Raw genomic sequence first — 18,634 nt, forward strand, 5'->3', positions numbered from 1 at the left:
CTAGCTTCAAACAGTGTTATTTTCCTCTGAGAACAGTTTGTTTATTCAGTTATGGAAAAAAAATAAAGATTCCTGATATTTCAATAGAGACTTAAAGCTAATTTTCTTCGTTTTTCAACACTTCATATTGAAGCAGAAAACAGTAAATGTGTGACCAATATGGCAAAATGGCGCGCGAATATGTTATTTCCGACTCCGGCAGAGCACGTGAACGCAGCGCGGTGTAAACGATAGCTTGCTGTACATTCTGTAGCTTGTAGCAGTTACACGAGTATCACGTACCGTGATATCCGAGTACTCGACGTCGTGGGGGAACTTGAAGCGCTTCGTCAGGAATTTTCGACTCCACATATAAGTTATATACTAACTAGGTAGTGTGACACATGTGACATGTAACACAGCGTAACGTAAACAAGCCGCTAAGATAACTTATTTACTTGCGACAGGTCCACGAAGTTGAGTAAAGGTAGTTTTCGCGCTTGCTAGCTAGCTAGCTTGCCGGAGTAATGGCTACTCGGAATGAATGTAGATGTAGTTAAACGCTGATGGTTAGCAGTGTTATGGCCGCCAAGGCTGCAAATGGTTCTGAATTTTACCATGACTGACTATTTCTGGTCCAATACGCGCCTTAAAATGTGCATATGTAGTGATATAAAATCTCTGGATGGCACAGCGGAGTGTTACGGTAGCGTGGCCGAGTGGTCTAAGGCGCTGGATTTAGGCTCCAGTCATTTCGATGGCGTGGGTTCGAATCCCACCGCTGCCAAAACCTTTTCACAAACCCACGGTTACCTGATATAAGTCAGAGTTGCTTTCTTTTTTATATTGAAATATACAGTAAACAATGTCAGTCATTTAATGGGGAATAGGAAGGTTTATAAGATTCCCTTCAGTCCCTACATCGCAGTGACTGATAGAGCAGTGCCATCTTGTGGCTGAGTCCCTTCTCTATAAAAATACATTATAATGGATAAATGCAACAATCAGCCATGACATTAAAACCACTGACAGGTGAAGAAGAAAAGGAAGAATTTTTATTTAATCACATATCATACGATGTAAAACATGGTATGGGTATCATGTGGTCCTGACACGGTCTCCAATGGTGTTTGAGGGGGGTGATGCAAGTACACTCCTGTTATTGGTTATTTGGGTACGTGATTAGTTTCAAGCGGCATTCACATTAATGTCAGGACTCAAGTTTTCCCAGGAGAACATTGCATTCTAACGAGATGATGGTTTTAATGTTGTGGCTGATCGATTTAAAGTAGACACACCTGCGAACAGATTCAGAGATTGCTACATTTTAAAATGGTGCACAGAAATATTAAATATCACTTTTTTGCAACAGAGACCTGCTACTTCAAATTAGATTAAGAGAACAGTTTGGGTTATTTCTCAATAGAAATAACCCAAACTGTTCTAACTTGGGCAGAAAAGGTTGTGTATCACTCATAGTAAGAGGTTGAGATTAAGGGGGGAAAAAAACAATACAAATTCCTACAGGAGGAACCATGGTGCCCTGGTGGCTGAGGGGTTAAGGTGCAAACCATGAGCTGAAGCATCCTTAGTTGATGTCGGCTTCCTGTAGTCTCTACAGTGTCTGTCTAATGAAATATACCCCAGAAAATACTTAAAAAATAAAATAAAACAATCTCTGACAACAAACAGTGGTTCATTAAATTTAATGAATAAGAATTGCAAAAAACTGAACTGAATGAGAATGAATAATTACATAAATACATCCTATGTTTGACATCCTTCAGTCCTTTTCTAGATCAGTCTGTGTGGATTTTCTGTGATCAGTTCGAGTGCTTAGATTAGATCTTGGGAGGTATCAGATTTCACTGGGCCCTGAGTTTTTCCTTCGAATACTGAGAAGCCACAAATTGCATTTTCTGGATGGCAAGCTGGGTATCTTCTGGGGATATCCCTAGATGCCATACAGCCCGTACTGAATTTCCAAAATGGGGGTACATGAGAACTTGTATCCCGTGTCCAAGTGCAGCCTCCTCTCCCTCGTTAACCTGACCCATGCGGGCACAGAACTCGGAGGGACTCAAACTGGGCTCCTGTAGACGGAAACGCAGGATGTTTGTCTCCACAGCAGCCATGTCTACAGCGAATAGGGGAGGGTCACAGTCGAGCAGAGCTGGAAGACGTGAAGAAAGAGGAAGTTATGAGCAAGACTACAATTGCAGCCGTTTAATTTTCATAAACAATTATGTGCTTCTCACCTTTAGCAAAGGTTTTTGCATTGCGGTGATCCTCTTCCAGGCGTCCTGTCATCTGCAGTAGAGACAGTTTTCCTGCTGCTGCTAACACACCCGCCTGCCGCATCCCCCCACCCAGGGCTTTACGGCACCGTACTGCCTGTGATATGAAGTCTCTGGGTCCAGCCAGGATGGTTCCCACAGGGGCACCCAAACCCTGTTATACACCGAAAAGTGATTTGACTTCAAGCTGTTTTATTTTGTTTGTCTACACATTCTTTGTTGGTTCTGCTCATTTGAAGTTGACCAAAAAATACATAAATTTTAAGTTCTGATTACTTATGTGTGTGTTTTGCAGACCTACCTTGGAGAGGCACACACTGACGGTGTTCGTGTGCTGCAGTATGGTTGATGGAGGTACCCCCTGGGCCACAGCAGCGTTCATCACCCTGGCTCCATCCATGTGAACTGACAGACCATATTTATCTGCTAAAGCACGAACCTTGAAGATGGAAACACACCATTCAAAGATGATCGAACCTGTGAGAGCTGCTAGATTCTCCCTTCTGTCGTAGTAAGCAGGGGCGGTTGGTCTATTATTCATATAAAGTGATGTCCTGTCATCCACAGAATAATCTGCAGATCATGTGGCCTGATCATAGAATTAACATGATTAATAGCAGATGGCATGCGGTCCTCCTGATAAATCCTGACCTCCATCAGAACTGAAAACTATTTCTTTCAGTAGATAAAAGTTTAATTCTGTTTCCAATGGGGAGTTCCCTCTGTCCTGTCATGTTTATAACTACAGCTTTAAGTTTTGCTGCTTAAATGTGTCACGATAATTGCTATTATATTTTGCAGTGACCCTACTGTGCGAATAGCAACGTTTAAAATACTGACAGTGCTTCTCTAATCAATAAAGTAAATCGTTAAAGAAAACAATGCAAAAGTATCACAGCTGCTTTCACGTGTTGATGTATAAAGATGTTTCCATAAACATGAAACACCACAAGATACAGTGTTCCCAACTGGACACATCTACACACACCTCCTGCAGGAAGGTCAGAGGTAGCACACGTCCTCCCTGTACGTTGTGTGTGTTCTCCACACATATGAGGCGTGATCGGGGGTAGTGGGGGTCGGGGTAGCCGTGGCGGATCTTCGATTCAAGCTGCTCCAAGTCAAACGTTCCATTGGGTAGAGTGGTCACCGTGGTGGCGTGGACACCAGCCAGCTGTGTCAACACACAAATACACATTGAGTAGAGTGCAGATGATGAGGACAGAGGCGCAGAGGTACATTTGGTCCACTCACCTGTGCACTCCCTCCTTGCTCATAGATGTGTAAATGGGACAAATCACCCACAATTATCTCATCACCTCGCTCCCTGCAGTGCACCATCACTAGACAATGAAATACATGCACATTTATGACCATTCTGACCTAAAAAAAAAATGTACCTAGACTCTGCCACTAACTGCACAGCTCACCTGCGATTAGATTACTCATGGTTCCAGAGGGAACGAACAGTGCGGCCTCCATCTGAAACATGTCAGCTGCAATCTTCTGTAAGTCTGCAGAAACAAAATGAATACAGGAAACATTTAACAAACTGAGGTGCATGAATGCTCGGCTTTAAAAGGGACACTATGTCGTTTTGTAGAAGATATTCTAACTCAGAATTTTAATATTTACAATACTAATTAGGTAATGATACAAAATTATTATCAGAAAAATAATTATTTTTTAAATAACTGATTAACAAGCTGTTCTCAGAGAAAAACAAAGTCCCCAGAACACTGTTTGAAGCTAGAAAGGTGGCAGGGTCCGCCACATATAAACAAAGCATTACAAACAGGATCATTAATGATCCAATTAGGATCAAAAAACACTTGTTCATCACAGGTGAAAATGATGCAGCTCACACAGAATAAGAACATACATGTATACTTAGTCTACTCATTAACTACTTCTTAACTACTCATAAAGAAGTTACTGTCTGATTTGACCCTCGCGCCCTCAGCAACAACACGATATACCGTTGATTGTTGGGTCTTCTCCCATCACGTCATCTCCGACCTCGGCCTCCGCCATGGCCTGCCGCATCGCCGGCCCGGGCTTGGTCACCGTGTCGCTGCGGAGGTCCACCACCCGGGAGTGGGCCGCCCCACCCGGTCCCGGGTACCTGGGTTTCCCGGAGTTGTAGTAGTCCCTCGCGGAGCCTCGTCCCAGCACGGCTGCTGTTGCATGTCGTGCACGGAGCGGTTTACTTGAAGCGACGACACCGTGGTTTAAAAGTTTAAACAAAACCCTGCAGGAAAATGTTTTCAAAGACATGATGCTCCTTTTATAGCCGTGTTCAGTGGTGGTGTTTCTGTGTTGAACTTTGGATCGGTCACTGGCAATCGATAATCATTGACGGCAAGGAAAGTTAATGGACGACCTATCTGCGTATCACCGTGCACAGAGCAATGTGGACCTCAAGGTGGCGACATAAACCCAACAAAGCTTGTACTACACATGCGCAATGACAGGTTTCAAAATGCTCTGATCAGCTGTAAGTCTTATTTCAGAGCTGGGGCTTGATTGATACCATAAACCAGGGTGTTATATTCAGTTTATTTATTTCACCTATAGATTGCATACAAAATAACATCAATTGCAATATCTGTAACAATATTAGTAACATGAGGCTTTTCGTAATGTGACACAGGTTCAAATGCTGTAAAAGAAAAAGGACCAGGAAGCAGTGTTAAATTACATATAAAAAAACCCAAAAACTTTAGGCACAAGGAAACAGGATGATTGACATTCATGGCACATAAAAAGGCACAATTTGGTCTCTGCACCGGTTTACAGCAAAATGGAGTGGTGGGCACTAACGCAAATAATTAAACCAAGACAATGAAAACAACAACAAGAAAAAGAAAGACCATGGAGGCAGTGGCTCACTCGCTGCAAACCAAACCAAAACAAAACAAATGAACCCCATACAAATACTCCTCACAACAGAACCAAACCAAAAAGTAAACATTCAGAACCCAACAACTATACAGCAGATCCCTGTTTGGATTCCCACAATCACCCTTGTACACACATGTTCAACAAACTCTACAATATAAACCAGTAACATTAGTTAGACAGCATACAAGAAACAATGAACTCCAAACGCATCCCCCCAAAAAAAGGACAGATTCTTTAATATGCGGAAGAGGAAACACATCTTTCCGCATACTTTCTTGGAGCTGCCAGTCGTCAACACAGAGCCGAATTGAGCCATCCTTCTGCACAGTAACCAAGGGAGAGGAGCAAGGACCACTGCTCTCCCTGATTATGCCCGACTGCAAAAGCTGTGCTATAGTATATACATTTAGACTTCCTCATACTGGCTTCCCAGGTTTAAACTTGCAGGTTTGAACTTGTCCTGGATACAATTAACATACCAGGAAGACTTGGGGACAAGGTAGGAGACCAATAACTTAACAAACAAAGACGAGCCTACCAGTACCAACCAGGTGGAACTGCAGATGGAATGAAGCACATTGACCCAACCAGGACAGCAAAAGGGAAAGCTGAACTGGCAAAACTAGCAGCTGAAACAGCCTGGCCCTGGCTCCTACTGGCAAACTGCAAACCCCCCCCCCCCCCCCCCCCCCCCCCCCCGAAGCTTCATCAGAGACCGATGGAGGGCTTGATGTTGGCTGCTCCATCCCATTAAAATGCTTTGTTCCGTTCATGCTCAATATGCAAAGAACAGCTCTTTTATGATGTAGTCTTGCTGCATCTGCGGGGTCCTGCACAACCAATATTCTCTACCTTTGTGGTCTTTAGCAAGGCACAGACATCTTTCTTAAAAATAACCGGGCAATGAATGCCAAAACCACTGGCTGTGCACAGCACGGACCACTCACAGATTCTCCGTTTTGGCTGAAAATAGTTGAAACATTTGTCCCAGTGACAAGAGGGCAGTTATCTCCCCACTAAACATTCATACTGAGCATCATCTGGAACCTCAGGGTGTAAACCCGACCGAACCTCTCCTGTAGCTTGGCCAGTGGCCACAGGGGGGAGAGTGTTTCCCTGTTCCTCAGTTACATGGGCTGACCTATCATGGGAGACTGCAGTGTGCAACCCAGACGTACACTGCAGCTTGATACGGCCAGCTACCCGACATTTACACCATATTGGCTGACCATCAGCTTGAAACATTGGCTGTTCCCCCAGAACTCCAATCCAGCCATTCCAGCTGACGCCATGCCAGACATCTCAGACACTTGCCAATACAGCAATTTGGTTCGACCTGGCAATAGTAACAGCAAGAATCATAAGATAGTCTTTAAGTCTGTAAAAACTGCTCACAACCTGCCCTGCATCAACAACCCCACAGACAGACTGCCCGCCCCATATAATTCTGTCTGCACAAATGACTGACTGGCACATACAATTCACTAAGTTAAAAAGTTACACATCCACATAAATATAAAATAAATATTAACATAAAACCATTACCAAAAATAGAGTATAAATACTATTAATACATATTTACACACCCAAATACAATGAATACATACCCATCAATATCTGAAATAATAATAGATAAATACATTTAAACAATTCAAGTAAACCCAAATTTAAGTAAACATTTTTCATTCCAGCTCGACTTTAACATTGTTTCTGTTTTTTTTCAACCCATCGTTCTTCCACAGCACAATGGAGATTATGATTCCATTTGCATTGTTTTATTTTGTCCAGTATTGAGAGTGATACAGGGCTATCGACTGTTCGGCTTTGGCGGAGGTATGCGCTCTACTGAATGCCATTCTAGTTCTTATTCTTTTTTCCTCTCCATCTTTCTTTCATTTCTTTGGTTCTGTCTTAGTAAAAATGTATATATGTGGCAGGATGAATGAGAAGTGATTAATCTGATGACTTTTCACACATGAACAGATCAGGATATTGTCCTCATTTGCTTGTTCACACATGCAGCACACAAGAGGAGATTGTTCCTTGACAGATGTGTTCATACACACTGTCTGCTTCATTCACACAATCTCAAACAAACGATTTTGGGTTTCGTCAGAGGATATTCCTAGATGTGCCTCACCCGGATTTAGGACTAGCTGACAGGGGTAAAATCAGTTACAGCGCATGTGTGAAAGGGGCTTTAGATTTCACTGGGCCCTGAGTTTTTCCCTCAAGTACTGAGAAGCCACAAATTGCATTTTCTGGATGGCAAGCTGGGTATCTTCAGAGGATATTCCAAGATGCCATACAGCCCGTATTATATTTCTAAAATAGGGGAACATATGAACTTGTATCCCCTGTCCCAGTGCAGCCACCTCTCCAGCACCAACCTGACTCATGCGGGCACAGAACTCAAAGGGACTTAAACTGGGCTCCTGTAGACTGAAACAGACGATGTTTGACTCCACGGCAGCCGTGTCTACAGCGAAAAGGGGAGGGTCACAGTCGTGCAGAGCTGGAAGAGGTGAAGAAAGACGAAGTTACTAGCAAGAGCGATGGCAGCCAGTTAATTATTTAAATTTCAAAGACCTTTATGTGCAACTCACCTTGAGCAAAGGTTCTTGCATTGCGGTGATCCTCCTCCAGTTTTTCCATCTGCAATAGAGACAGTTTTCCTGCTGCTGCTAACATACCAGACTTTAGCATCTCCCCACCCAGGACTTGACGGCACCGTACTGCCCGGGATATGAAGTCTCTGGGTCCAGCCAGGATGGCTCCCATAGGGGCACCCAAACCCTGTTATACACCGAAACATGAATTTGATTTAAAGCAGTTCTATTTTGTCTACAAGTTCTTTGTTGGTTCTGACTCTGCTCATTTGAATTTCATACAAAACGCACACCAATTTTATTTTCTGGTTCATTCTGTGTGTGTGTTTTGCAGACCTACCTTGGAGAGGCACAAACTGACGGTGTGTGCATGCTGCAGTATGGTGGATGGAGGCACCCCCTGGGCCACAGCAGCGTTCATCACCCTGGCTCCATCCATGTGAACTGACAGACCATATTTATCTGCTAAAGCACGAACCTTGAAGATGGAAACACACCATTCAAAGATGATCGAACCTGATGATCATTCTGTTGCAGTCAAGTAACACAGCTGTTTTCACATGTCAACGTAAAAATAATTTTCAGCATGAAATACCACAACATCTACACACACACACCTCCTGCAGGTAAGTCAGAGGTAGCACACGTCCTCCCTGTACGTTGTGTGTGTTCTCCACACATATGAGGCGTGATCGGGGTTGGTGGGGGTCGGGGTAGCCGTGGCGGATCTTCGATTCAAGCTGCTCCAAGTCAAACGTTCCATTGGGTAGAGTGGTCACCGTGGTGGCGTGGACACCAGCCACCTGTGTCAGTACACAATTAGACCTGGTATGGACTGCAGATGATGAGCAAAGAGGTGCAGAGGTAAAGGTGGTCCACTCACCTGTGCACTCCCTCCTTGCGCAAAGATGTGTATATGGGACAGATCACCCACAATCATCTCGTCATCCCGCTCCCTGCAGTGCACCATCACTAGAGAATGAAATAAATCCACATTTATGACCATTTTGACCTAAAAAAAATGTATTGAGACTACAATTAAATGCACAGCTCACCTGCAATAAGATTACTCATGGTTCCAGAGGGAATGAACAGTGCGGCCTCCATCTGAAACATGTCAGCTGCAATCTTCTCTAACTCTGCAAAAATGAGACAATTACTGCAAGATTTAGTTAACATGTCACATACTTCACATACTTGTCACATACTTCGTTACTTTGATTTTAATGCATTTGAGGAAAATAACTGATTATTTTTATTCATTACCAACATCACAAGACTGAAACTGCCTGGATTGTCCTGTTTTCTCAGTTTGTTGCTGTGCTCGTGACACTTGACCAACCTGAAATGTCGGCATTTGATGTCCTAGGAATGAGACTCAACAATCAAGTATCTTTGTGGCATGTTTACTAACGGCTTGGACAAAACCTACTGATTCTATCTTGATGATTAATTGTCTTTGAATTATATTAATATGAGTTCAGGTAGCTTTTCCACAAGTGGCCCTAACGACTCTGAAACTCAGAGCTCACACGTGTCCTGAACGACTCTGTAAGGTCACATCCACACAGAGTTTGAAAGCCTGCCAACCCCCCTCCAGTTAGTTTGAACTGAAGAAGCCTTGCATGAGAGGTGAAACTGTCTTCAAGAAACTGAAACAAGTCCAGTTACCTACGATACAGCACTTAAAATTTATGGTTAATGCAACACAGCGTCCTGTGAGAAGACTTTTCAAAGTGCATTGTCACAGGTATTGGATGGATGTCAGAAATTCTTTCCAGACACTAAGGCTTATGAATTGCCACTCCTTATACTACTTGACATACTATGAAGCACTTTTACTGCATAGTTTTTTAAATAATCTAGGGTCAAAGTTAATCTGAACAGGCATTTTCCTCTGACTTTGAGGTAAGATTAAAATATTTTCTTCCTTAAGTACTTCATGAAACTCATATTTCTGGAATCAGTACTTCTTACACTTTTTGCACAAGTAGTATGAAGTACTTTTACTGTGTAAGTAATCCAAATAATCTCAAATTTAGAGGAAAATACCTGCTCTGATTAACTTTGACTGACTTTATCTGTACACAATAAAGCTGATAATGATTAATCAGCAACTACATTTTAAATCTTACTTCCTGATTTATTATATTTCCCTTTTTGCTTAGTATAATATTGGCGTGAGTAACAAACAAAAAAAAAGTTTCGGCACCTCTGGTTGTTGGGTCTTCTCCCATCAAGTCATATTCGACCTCGGCCTCCGCCATGGCCTTGCGCATTGCCGGTCCAGGCTTGGACACCACGTCGCTGCGGAGGTCCACCACCCGGGTGCGGGCCGCACCGCCCGGCCTGGTCTTAAGGGTGGTGCAGTAACCCCGCGCACTTGAAGCGAGGACAAGTTGAAGAAAACCCCTGCTGGAAAATGTTTTCAAATACATGATGCTCCGTTTATAACTTTATAACTTACAGCTGCCTGAACAGCGCCTCACTACTGATCACTGTCAGCAGGGACACGTCAGGTACCTACAGTAGCCCCCCGGCTCTAAGAATGACAATTGACGCCCTCATTCCTGCGCAATGCTTATCTCATGCTTAGACAGATGTGTTCCGCCAAAGCCGGCCCTACTCTCCCTCTGATTGGCTTGGCCCTCAGCTCACAGCCATGTATCACAATGTCATTTCCAGTATAACTTGTAAAGCATGCTGGAACCGGATTAGTGCTCCTCACCAGCCCAGAACTTTTAAAAATTAAAGAATGCATTCATTTGTGAGAGCACACAAAAGTAGAAACAGTTATTATATTTAATATAATATAATATTAATATTTTTGGAATCTATAAACATTGTCAAATGGTTCATGTGAGGATGGATGGGCCGGAGGGTAGGGGGAGGGAGGGTTGTTCCCTCACAGTGAAACAACTAATAACAGCAGCGTGAAAGAGATTGTGAGATTTCAGCATTGGAGGATTCTTTGGATGTGTCTGTGTTTTTGTGGCGGCTTGTAGTTACTTTGATGTCTGACATTAGTTTGATATAATGTACACCGATGTAAAGTGTCTGTAACTCCAAACTCAAAGTACTTTTTTTTTTTAACTCCAAACTGTAGTCAGCTAAAGTACTTCAGTGCATTTTTTAGGGTAAACTTGTGTTGTCACTTTAAACTGCAGTTCAGTGTTTAACACTTCATGTTCATCCTGCTGTGTGTTTAGCTCCACTGTAAGCTGTATTCAATCAGCTGTTAGCTCTGTTAGCAGTTAGCTCTCATGTTGTAGGTCTCGAAACAAATGGTGTTAGAACAGACTTTCATAGTATATTTTTTATTATAAGTGAACCCCCTTACAACTTACACATGAGACAAAAACCAAAACACCCCCAAAAAAACAAAAACAAAACAAAACAAATCAAAACAAAAGCAAGATAATTTTTTGGTAGTTCCAACCTTTCATATTTAACAATCTTGATACATAAAATAGCATATTTATTTAGACACTGATGGATCTGGACACAGGCATTCTCAGCACATGCCTAGGGCCTTCTTACCACTAGGGGGCCCCCAAACAAGGGAAAAGAACAACAACTGCCTACATTTAATTTACAGTCTAAAACTTTATTTCAATGTTAACATATATTAATTTGTTTATTTTTATGGAAATATACATGTTAGTGTCAGCATGCAGGAATAAGAATTCCAGTGGTTTCACCTCATTGAAAGTTAAGAGAAAGCATCTGTAAATGTAAGTTTTCCGTTTAAATATCTAAATCTGAAAAAGTTAGAAAAAAAACATGCAAATGAAATGTATAATATAGGGCTGTACTTTTCCAATAAATGCATGACTGACGAATTGCACTGTCCATTTAATCTGGCCCTGAATACACAGGACAAGATCAAAAACAATGTATTGAAGAAGACACAATTTTTTTTTTTTTTTTTTTTTTGCACAATGGGGAGACCTGGGAGTTGAATTTGCTTAATATTAGTTAGGCAAGGAAAGTTAATGGATGACCCATCAGCCCTGTATCATGCACAGAGCAGTGTAGACCTCAAGGTGGCACTGTTAACCCAACAAAAACATATCAACAATTGGCAAGTATCAGAAAGCTCTGTTCCACTGTAACTCTCTCATCATTTCAAAACTGTAGCCAAACTAGTGAAATAATCCAGAGGACTATAATTTTCTCTTTGGGTGAACATTCTTTTGTGTCTACTAGAGCTGAAACTAATAATTACTTTAATTACCAAAGCATTTTCGCATTGGTAATCCATTATTGCTTTGTCTACAAACAACAGAAATCAATCAAAAATACGACCTTGAATTACTTGTTTTGTCTGACTGTTTACCATGATACGTACATAAAACAGAGGAAAACAGAAAACCTGACATTTGAGAACTTGGAACTACTAAATGTTTGGCTACTAACTTTTTTTTGATTGTCTAATCAACCAGAAAGGCTCTCAGTAGAGCGTATACCTCTGCCGAAGCCCAACAGTTCCCTTGAATTCAATCGAGCCTTACTCAATATCCTGTTTATTCCCATATAGTGGCTGAAAAATAACCAACCTGAATAAAAACATATTTAAATCCGCTAGACCGAAAAAATGCTGTGAAAGTGCCCACTTCAAGCCCTTCCAGTGGAGAAAACATGATTAAGTGCCCTCTAGGGTGCCCTTCCAGTGGAGAAAACGTGATAAAGTGCCCTCTATGGTGCCCTTCCAGTGGAGAAAACGTGATAAAGTGCCCTCTATGGTGCCCTTCCAGTGGAGAAAATGTGATAAAGTGTCCTCTATGGTGCCCTTCCAGTGGAGAAAACGTGATAAAGTGCCCTCTATGGTGCCCTTCCAGTGGAGAAAACATGATAAAGTGCCCTCTAGGGTGCCCTTCCAGTGGATAAAATGTGATAAAGTGCCCTCTAGGGTGCCCTTCCAGTGGAGAAAATGTGATAAGTGCCCTCTAGGGTGCCCTTCCAGTGGAGAAAACATGACAAAGTGCCCTCTAGGGTGCCCTTTTAGTGGAGAAAACGTGATAAGTGCCCTCTAGGGTGCCCTTATAGTGGAGAAAACATGATAAAGTGCCCCCTAGGGTGCCCTTATAGTGGAGAAAACGTGATAAGTGCCCTCTAGGGTGCCCTTCCAGTGGAGAAAACATGATAAAGTGCCCTCTAGGGTGCCCTTTTAGTGTAGAACACGTGAAAAGTGCCTTCTAGGATGCCCTTTCCAGTGGAGAAAACATGATAAGTGCCCTCTAGGATGCCCTTCCAGTGGAGAAAACATGATAAAGTGCCCTCTAGGGTGCCCTTTTAGTGGAGAAAACGTGATAAGTGCCCTCTAGGGTGCCCTTCCAGTGGAGAAAACATGATAAGTGCCTTCTAGGGTGCCCTTCCAGTGGAGAAAACATGATAAAGTGCCCTCTAGGGTGCCCTTATAGTGGAGAAAACGTGATAAGTGCCCTCTAGAGTGCCCTTCCAGTGGAGAAAACATGATAAAGTGCCCTCTAGGGTGCCCTTTTAGTGGAGAAAACGTGATAAGTGCCCTCTAGGGTACCCTTCCAGTGGAGAAAACATGATAAAGTGCCCTCTAGGGTGCCCTTTTAGTGGAGAAAACATGATAAGTGCCTTCTAGGATGCCCTTCCAGTGGAGAAAACATGATAAAGTGCCCTCTAGGGTGCCCTTTTAGTGGAGAAAACGTGATAAGTGCCTTCTAGGATGCCCTTCCAGTGGAGAAAACATGATAAAGTGCCCTCTAGGGTGCCCTTTTAGTGGAGAAACGTGATAAGTGCCCTCTAGGGTGCCCTTCCAGTGGAGAAAACATGATAAGTGCCTACTAGGGTGCCCTTCCAGTGGAGAAAACGTGATAAAGTGCCCTCTAGGGTGCCCTTTTAGTGGAGAAAACATGATAAGTGCCTTCTAGGATGCCCTTCCAGTGGAGAAAACATGATAAAGTGCCCTCTAGGGTGCCCTTCCAGTGGAGAAAACATGATAAAGTGCCCCCTAGGGTGCCCTTCCAGTGGAGAAAACGTGATAAAGTGCCCTCTAGGGTGCCCTTCCAGTTTGCTATAAATGTATCACGACTTTCTGCGCACTGGTACCCCATCGCATACAGCTGGTGCCCTTTTTTTCGCCCCTGCCCCTCAAATATCCTGAGTCTGCCACTGTGTAATGTAAACTTTTGTTAAAACAGATTTCATAAAATTGTTTTTGAAAAACATATAATTCAGGAACCGATATCGAAGTCAAGGTATCGGTACTGGTATCGAAATGTTGTTAGCAATACCCAGCCCTACATGTGCGCAAACGTCTCTGTGCATCTGTGTGTGCCCGTCTGTTCCTGTGCCAGTGTGTACGATGTGTTGACACAACGTTGTGGTCACGAATGCTCTGAAATAACTGTGACACCCCCGGATTCTTCAGGGGTCACAGACCTGCTTTTGGCTTGACCTTTATCCTTGCGCTGAGCTGTAAAGCTAATTCTACATGGGTGTCACCAGTCACCCATTTGTCTCACTGTGGAGGGCGAGAAAGTAGGTGAAAGCATTCCTGCAATATCTCCACCCCCCGTGAACTGGTTATATCCAACCCTATCCTCTATTTTTATCAGCAATAATGCCCCAAAGTTCCTTCTGGGACTAAGTCAATATTTGGAGGTGAAGGCTTGTGGGAATTTATCTACAGTGGACTGAGATTAGTCTACGAGGGAGGTGCACTCATTTCAAAACAACTCCCTCCTCCCTCTGACACTTTTTCTTTCTGACCCACATGTGGCACAACTACATTCACATCACAAGCCCCATCTCCCCTCTCTCCTCCCTCCATCCCTCCCTCCCTCCCTCCCTCACACACATTTCCCACTCTCATGCATACTCATGCTGTCTTGTCTGATTTTAATCACCCGATAAAAGTCCCAGTGTGTGTTATCAGGACCGCACCATGCTGTAGTTAAAAGTTGATATTGCCAGTAACAGAGCCAGGTTTTATGAGCCATAACAAGTCGTCATTAAAAGTCATTAGCAAACATCAGCGTCGTAAAAAGGCCACAGTCGGTCTCGAGAGCCCCACAAGAGCCGTGAACGGAGACAGATAAAGACGCATCTGTGAGCGAGACAGAGCAGCGATGGATAACTGCGATAAGAGGGGAGAAAGTGGGAGACGTCCTGAGCAGGAGTTTTTCCGGGATCACTGCTGGCACTGCGTTCTGTAACCTCACACTTTTGCCTCTGTGTGTGTGTGTGTGTGTGTGTGTGTGTGTGTTTTGTTTCTCTCAAATGCCTTCCAGCATTCCTTGCCTGTGCGTGGAAGGGGAGAGTGGTGTTTTGGAGAAAATATTGAATTAGAGAAAAAGAGGCAGAGAGGGAGAAATGAAGGAGAGGGAGAAATATTGACTCCTTCTGGGAAGGAGCGAGACGGCAACGCCTTTCCAATAACCATAAACCCACTGGGCTGAAAATAGACGGGCCGAATGAATAAACGAATGTGTTCATCCCACATGAGCTCTTCTCTTTCACAGACGGAGGGGAGTGGAGGTGACCCCCCCTCCTCCCTCTCTCTCCTCTCTCTCTCTCTCCTCTTTCACTGAGGCAATCATTTCTTCACCATGACGAGAGATATTAACCGGAACAAAACAGGTGTTTATGGGAAGCCTTCCCCTCAAATGAGGTTTTTTTTTCTTTCTATACACACACACAAAAGATTGCACACACACACTTCCCTGTGCAGTGTATAGGTGTCGACATCAGTGCCTGTGAAAAAAGAGTAACATCTGTTTCACATTTCACACTGCAGCCCCCCCCCCTTCATATGTCATGGGCCATGTGGACATGCTTTACTTCATGCACACACACACACACACACATACACACACATTGCTCTTAAGATGCAGTGGAGGCTATGTGGTGTAAATCAGCAAAATGGGGTAGTCCTTTGTACCTGTTTTTCAGCTTTCTAAAGTATAAGTTCAACCAAATTTAAAGAAACTAACAGATTTAGAAGCACCTTTCTTGTGGGATATAATGATCCTAAACCGTGGATAAAACACGCACAGTATGTAATTTCTGCCAAGCCCCCAGGAACAGCGCCACCCTTCCTATGTCCCACCCATTTTTCGCTATGTGCTGTTATGTGCAATAACAGTTGCACAAGCATGGTACCTGGATGAACCACAGATTTATATAGAAGAACTAGATACCAGATGTAAAGATGGCGACCATTCAAACCAATGAGAATCGCTCGCTTAGCGCATACACCAAAAACGTTTTCTGGCTTCCGCGTTTACTTCCTGGTTATGCACAGGAGAGTTTTCCCCGCTGGCCCCACGAGTTCCCGCTCAGCCCATTAAATTTACAAATTTTACAAATATAAAAGCTCCATGGATCAAAAATTCATAATAGAAAGAGTCATAAACAACCTTGTTTGCAGTTCTCGGTGTCCTGTCAACAGTTTTACAGACAGTCTCTTTTATAATGGCGGTCAATGGGGAAAATGCTTTATGGGCTGTAGGGGAAATTTTTGCTGCAATACGATGAGTGGCCACCGGGCCAGATTGGAAGCACCCAATCTGGGATTTGGGATAACCCCCGACACCGGGAAGAGCGCCAACCAACTTTCATAGTGCCCAAACCATGTAATTACATCATCAAGTGATGCATTGCGGCCCAAAAAGGCTTTTTCCATAGGCTAACATTGCGAAAGCAGCAGCTGTAAAATGGTGGATACATTTTTTTGAGCATCACAAACCTTGCGAAATTACTCGTTTCACTGTCATAATTGAGCCATTCGGTCTGCTAACTTTTGGAAAGTCTAAAGTCTAAATTAAATAATTTTATTGGTCAGCTGAGCAGCTTTCACAGGATTGAATGGTGCTCCGCCTCCGACGCTGTATCCATATTTTCCCTCAATAAATCCATGAAATTCTTCCATTACAGGTCTCTCAATCAAAACAAAAAACGTAGTTTGATGAAGTAGCGTGGGATCATGGGAGTTGTCTTCTGTGTTAAACAACCACCTTTCTGATATAACTCAGGAAGAAAGAGACAGACGAGGTAATGTTTTAAAGTTATACGAGTGTTATGTTAAGTGACGCTCTCTCCCTTATCATTTAATTCATATAATCATATAATTATTTATTTGTTTATATTTTTAGTTTTGGCCCTTGAAATCCTCCATACCACTCTTCTGGGAAGCGATTTTCTCCCATTCAGCCCCGAGAGCATTAGCGAGTTTGGGCATTGATGTTTGGGCGATAAGGCCTCGCTTGCAGACAACGCTCCAGTTCTTCACAGAGGTGTTTGAGGGAGTCGAGGTCTGGGCTCTGCCAAGTTCTCCCACACCAATCTCGGAAGACCATTTCTTCATGGATCTCACTTTGTACAATGTCGGCATTGTCGTGTAGAAATCTTTCCCAAAGTGCTACAAAGTTGTAAGCCCTGCTGTCTAAAGTATCATTAAATGCTGTAGTATTTAGTCTTGCTTTCACTAGACATGAGAGGTGTCCACATACTGGCTGTATAGTTTAGTTTTGATGAACATGCTTTGTCTCCAGCTCATTTCTATGGAAGCAAGTGGAATTTTGTTTGCAGTCCTCAGGGAACTGAAAACCTGCACCACAGTATTCACTGGAACCCATTTCAACCAGATAAATAGTCCCAATGAAAACTCTTCACAGCAAAGTCTGTGGATGATAGTAACCAGGAAAATTGCCTCTGGAACAACACAAAGGATTTTAAAATGGGACGACTAAGTTTACATGACAACACTTTAGCTAAAAAACGTTTTTCTTTTGTGTTTTAAAAAGGTTCAGCGCTCATACAATAACACTGACAACAATCATTGTGCACGTGAACCCACAGAAATGAATTGAAAATGCTGCAGTGTGCATGCCAGGCCAATAGGTGGCCGTTTTACAGCAAATCTACACTTTGCGTTAATAAACTCAGTCGAGTCTGCAGCACAAACAAAAGCTCGATAGTCCGTCATTGTTCTTGTTGTTCTCCTACTCGTGCACGGTTATTAGGCTGAAAACGTAATACACGTGCGTGAAGTGGGGCCGTGACATCCCGGTTTGCATTTCAGGCCCCCAAAACACAGTTTTTGTGTGAATAAATGGCGGAAACGCAAAAAAAAATTGTAGTTTTCCAGCAAATCTACACTTTGCATTAAGAAACTCAGTAGAAGCAGCAGTACAAACAAAGCTCGATAGTCCGCCATTGTTCTTGGCTATTGGCTGAAAACACGATACACAGGTACGAAGCGGGGCAGAAATTGGTAGTTCACACGATGAAAGTAAGGGTGGGTTTTTTTCAAAGATTACACTCTGGAGCCAAAAGTTTGCATTTCAGGCCCAAAAATCGCAGTTTTCCTGTGAATGAACGGCCAAAACGTCACAATATTTGACTGTTTTGTGCAAAAAACTAATGTTGTGTAAACATCTTGTCTTGATTTACTAGAGGTAAAAAAAAATAGTTAACTCTTTCCCATATTTGGAGGAACTGCTCCTTTAAGCATTGTGGTGTAGATGGTTGTTATATGACAGGGTTAACCAGACCATCAAGATCACCCGCTGCAGTAATCAACTGCAACCACTATCGCCTGTGTGTACTCATTCATTTCATCCTTCATTCATCCTCTCAGTCATTTCTCATTTTGTTCATTCAGCTGTAATTATAAACCATCACCAGCCTGCGCGATCTCACTTCCCATAACTGTGGCATCCTTCTCTTTTTTTTTTTTACCAGACCTTCAGTTCACCCCTCGCAGAGATCCCGTCACCTCACTGACCCTCTTTTCACTCCTCCTCGTCCTCCTCTTCATCCTCCTTTTACCACATTGCCCATTCTTCTCTCTCTCTCTCTCTCTCT

At 43.0% G+C, this 18,634-nt stretch overlaps 2 protein-coding genes and 1 non-coding gene across 3 annotated transcripts; 1 reads left to right on the top strand and 2 right to left on the bottom strand.

Moving 5' to 3' along the window:
* The first annotated feature begins 684 nt into the window (after nt 1–684).
* Nucleotides 685–766, top strand: trnal-uag (transfer RNA leucine (anticodon UAG)). The gene has a single exon. It is a non-coding gene; the product is annotated as a tRNA-Leu (tRNA).
* A 903-nt stretch (nt 767–1,669) lies between these two features.
* On the bottom strand, nt 1,670–4,615 carry LOC141015923 (uncharacterized). Its single transcript, XM_073490146.1, has 7 exons — nt 4,256–4,615; nt 3,707–3,790; nt 3,531–3,619; nt 3,265–3,450; nt 2,578–2,715; nt 2,238–2,430; nt 1,670–2,152 (listed from the first exon to the last, which is right to left on the bottom strand). The coding sequence occupies exons 1-7, from the start codon at nt 4,551–4,553 to the stop codon at nt 1,845–1,847; spliced, it is 1,296 nt and encodes a 431-aa protein (XP_073346247.1). The 5' UTR covers nt 4,554–4,615; the 3' UTR covers nt 1,670–1,844.
* A 2,772-nt stretch (nt 4,616–7,387) lies between these two features.
* On the bottom strand, nt 7,388–10,227 carry LOC141015209 (uncharacterized). The gene is made up of 7 exons (XM_073489163.1): nt 10,002–10,227; nt 8,845–8,928; nt 8,673–8,761; nt 8,407–8,592; nt 8,130–8,267; nt 7,787–7,976; nt 7,388–7,695 (listed from the first exon to the last, which is right to left on the bottom strand). Exons 1-7 carry the CDS (start codon nt 10,225–10,227, stop codon nt 7,388–7,390), a joined length of 1,221 nt encoding a protein of 406 aa, XP_073345264.1.
* Between the last annotated feature and the right edge of the window lie 8,407 nt (nt 10,228–18,634).

The sequence above is a fragment of the Pagrus major genome, chromosome 20 (assembly GCF_040436345.1).
Source record: "Pagrus major chromosome 20, Pma_NU_1.0".
Taxonomy (NCBI): Eukaryota; Metazoa; Chordata; class Actinopteri; order Spariformes; family Sparidae; genus Pagrus; species Pagrus major.

Bases quoted from the DNA above. Each gene is read 5' to 3' on its own strand.
- LOC141015923 (XM_073490146.1), bottom strand. From the start codon at position 4,553: ATGTCTTTGAAAACATTTTCCTGCAGGGTTTTGTTTAAACTTTTAAAC. The intron at 3,620-3,706 runs GTGAGCTGTGCA...TTCATTGTCTAG, and splicing joins CATGAGTAATCTAATCGCAG to TGATGGTGCACTGCAGGGAG. The intron at 2,431-2,577 runs GTAGGTCTGCAA...GGTGTATAACAG, and splicing joins TCAGTGTGTGCCTCTCCAAG to GGTTTGGGTGCCCCTGTGGG.
- LOC141015209 (XM_073489163.1), bottom strand. From the start codon at position 10,227: ATGTATTTGAAAACATTTTCCAGCAGGGGTTTTCTTCAACTTGTCCTC. The intron at 8,268-8,406 runs GTGTGTGTGTGT...TCCATCTTCAAG, and splicing joins CTCTGACTTACCTGCAGGAG to GTTCGTGCTTTAGCAGATAA. The intron at 7,696-7,786 runs GTGAGTTGCACA...CACCTCTTCCAG, and splicing joins TGCAAGAACCTTTGCTCAAG to CTCTGCACGACTGTGACCCT.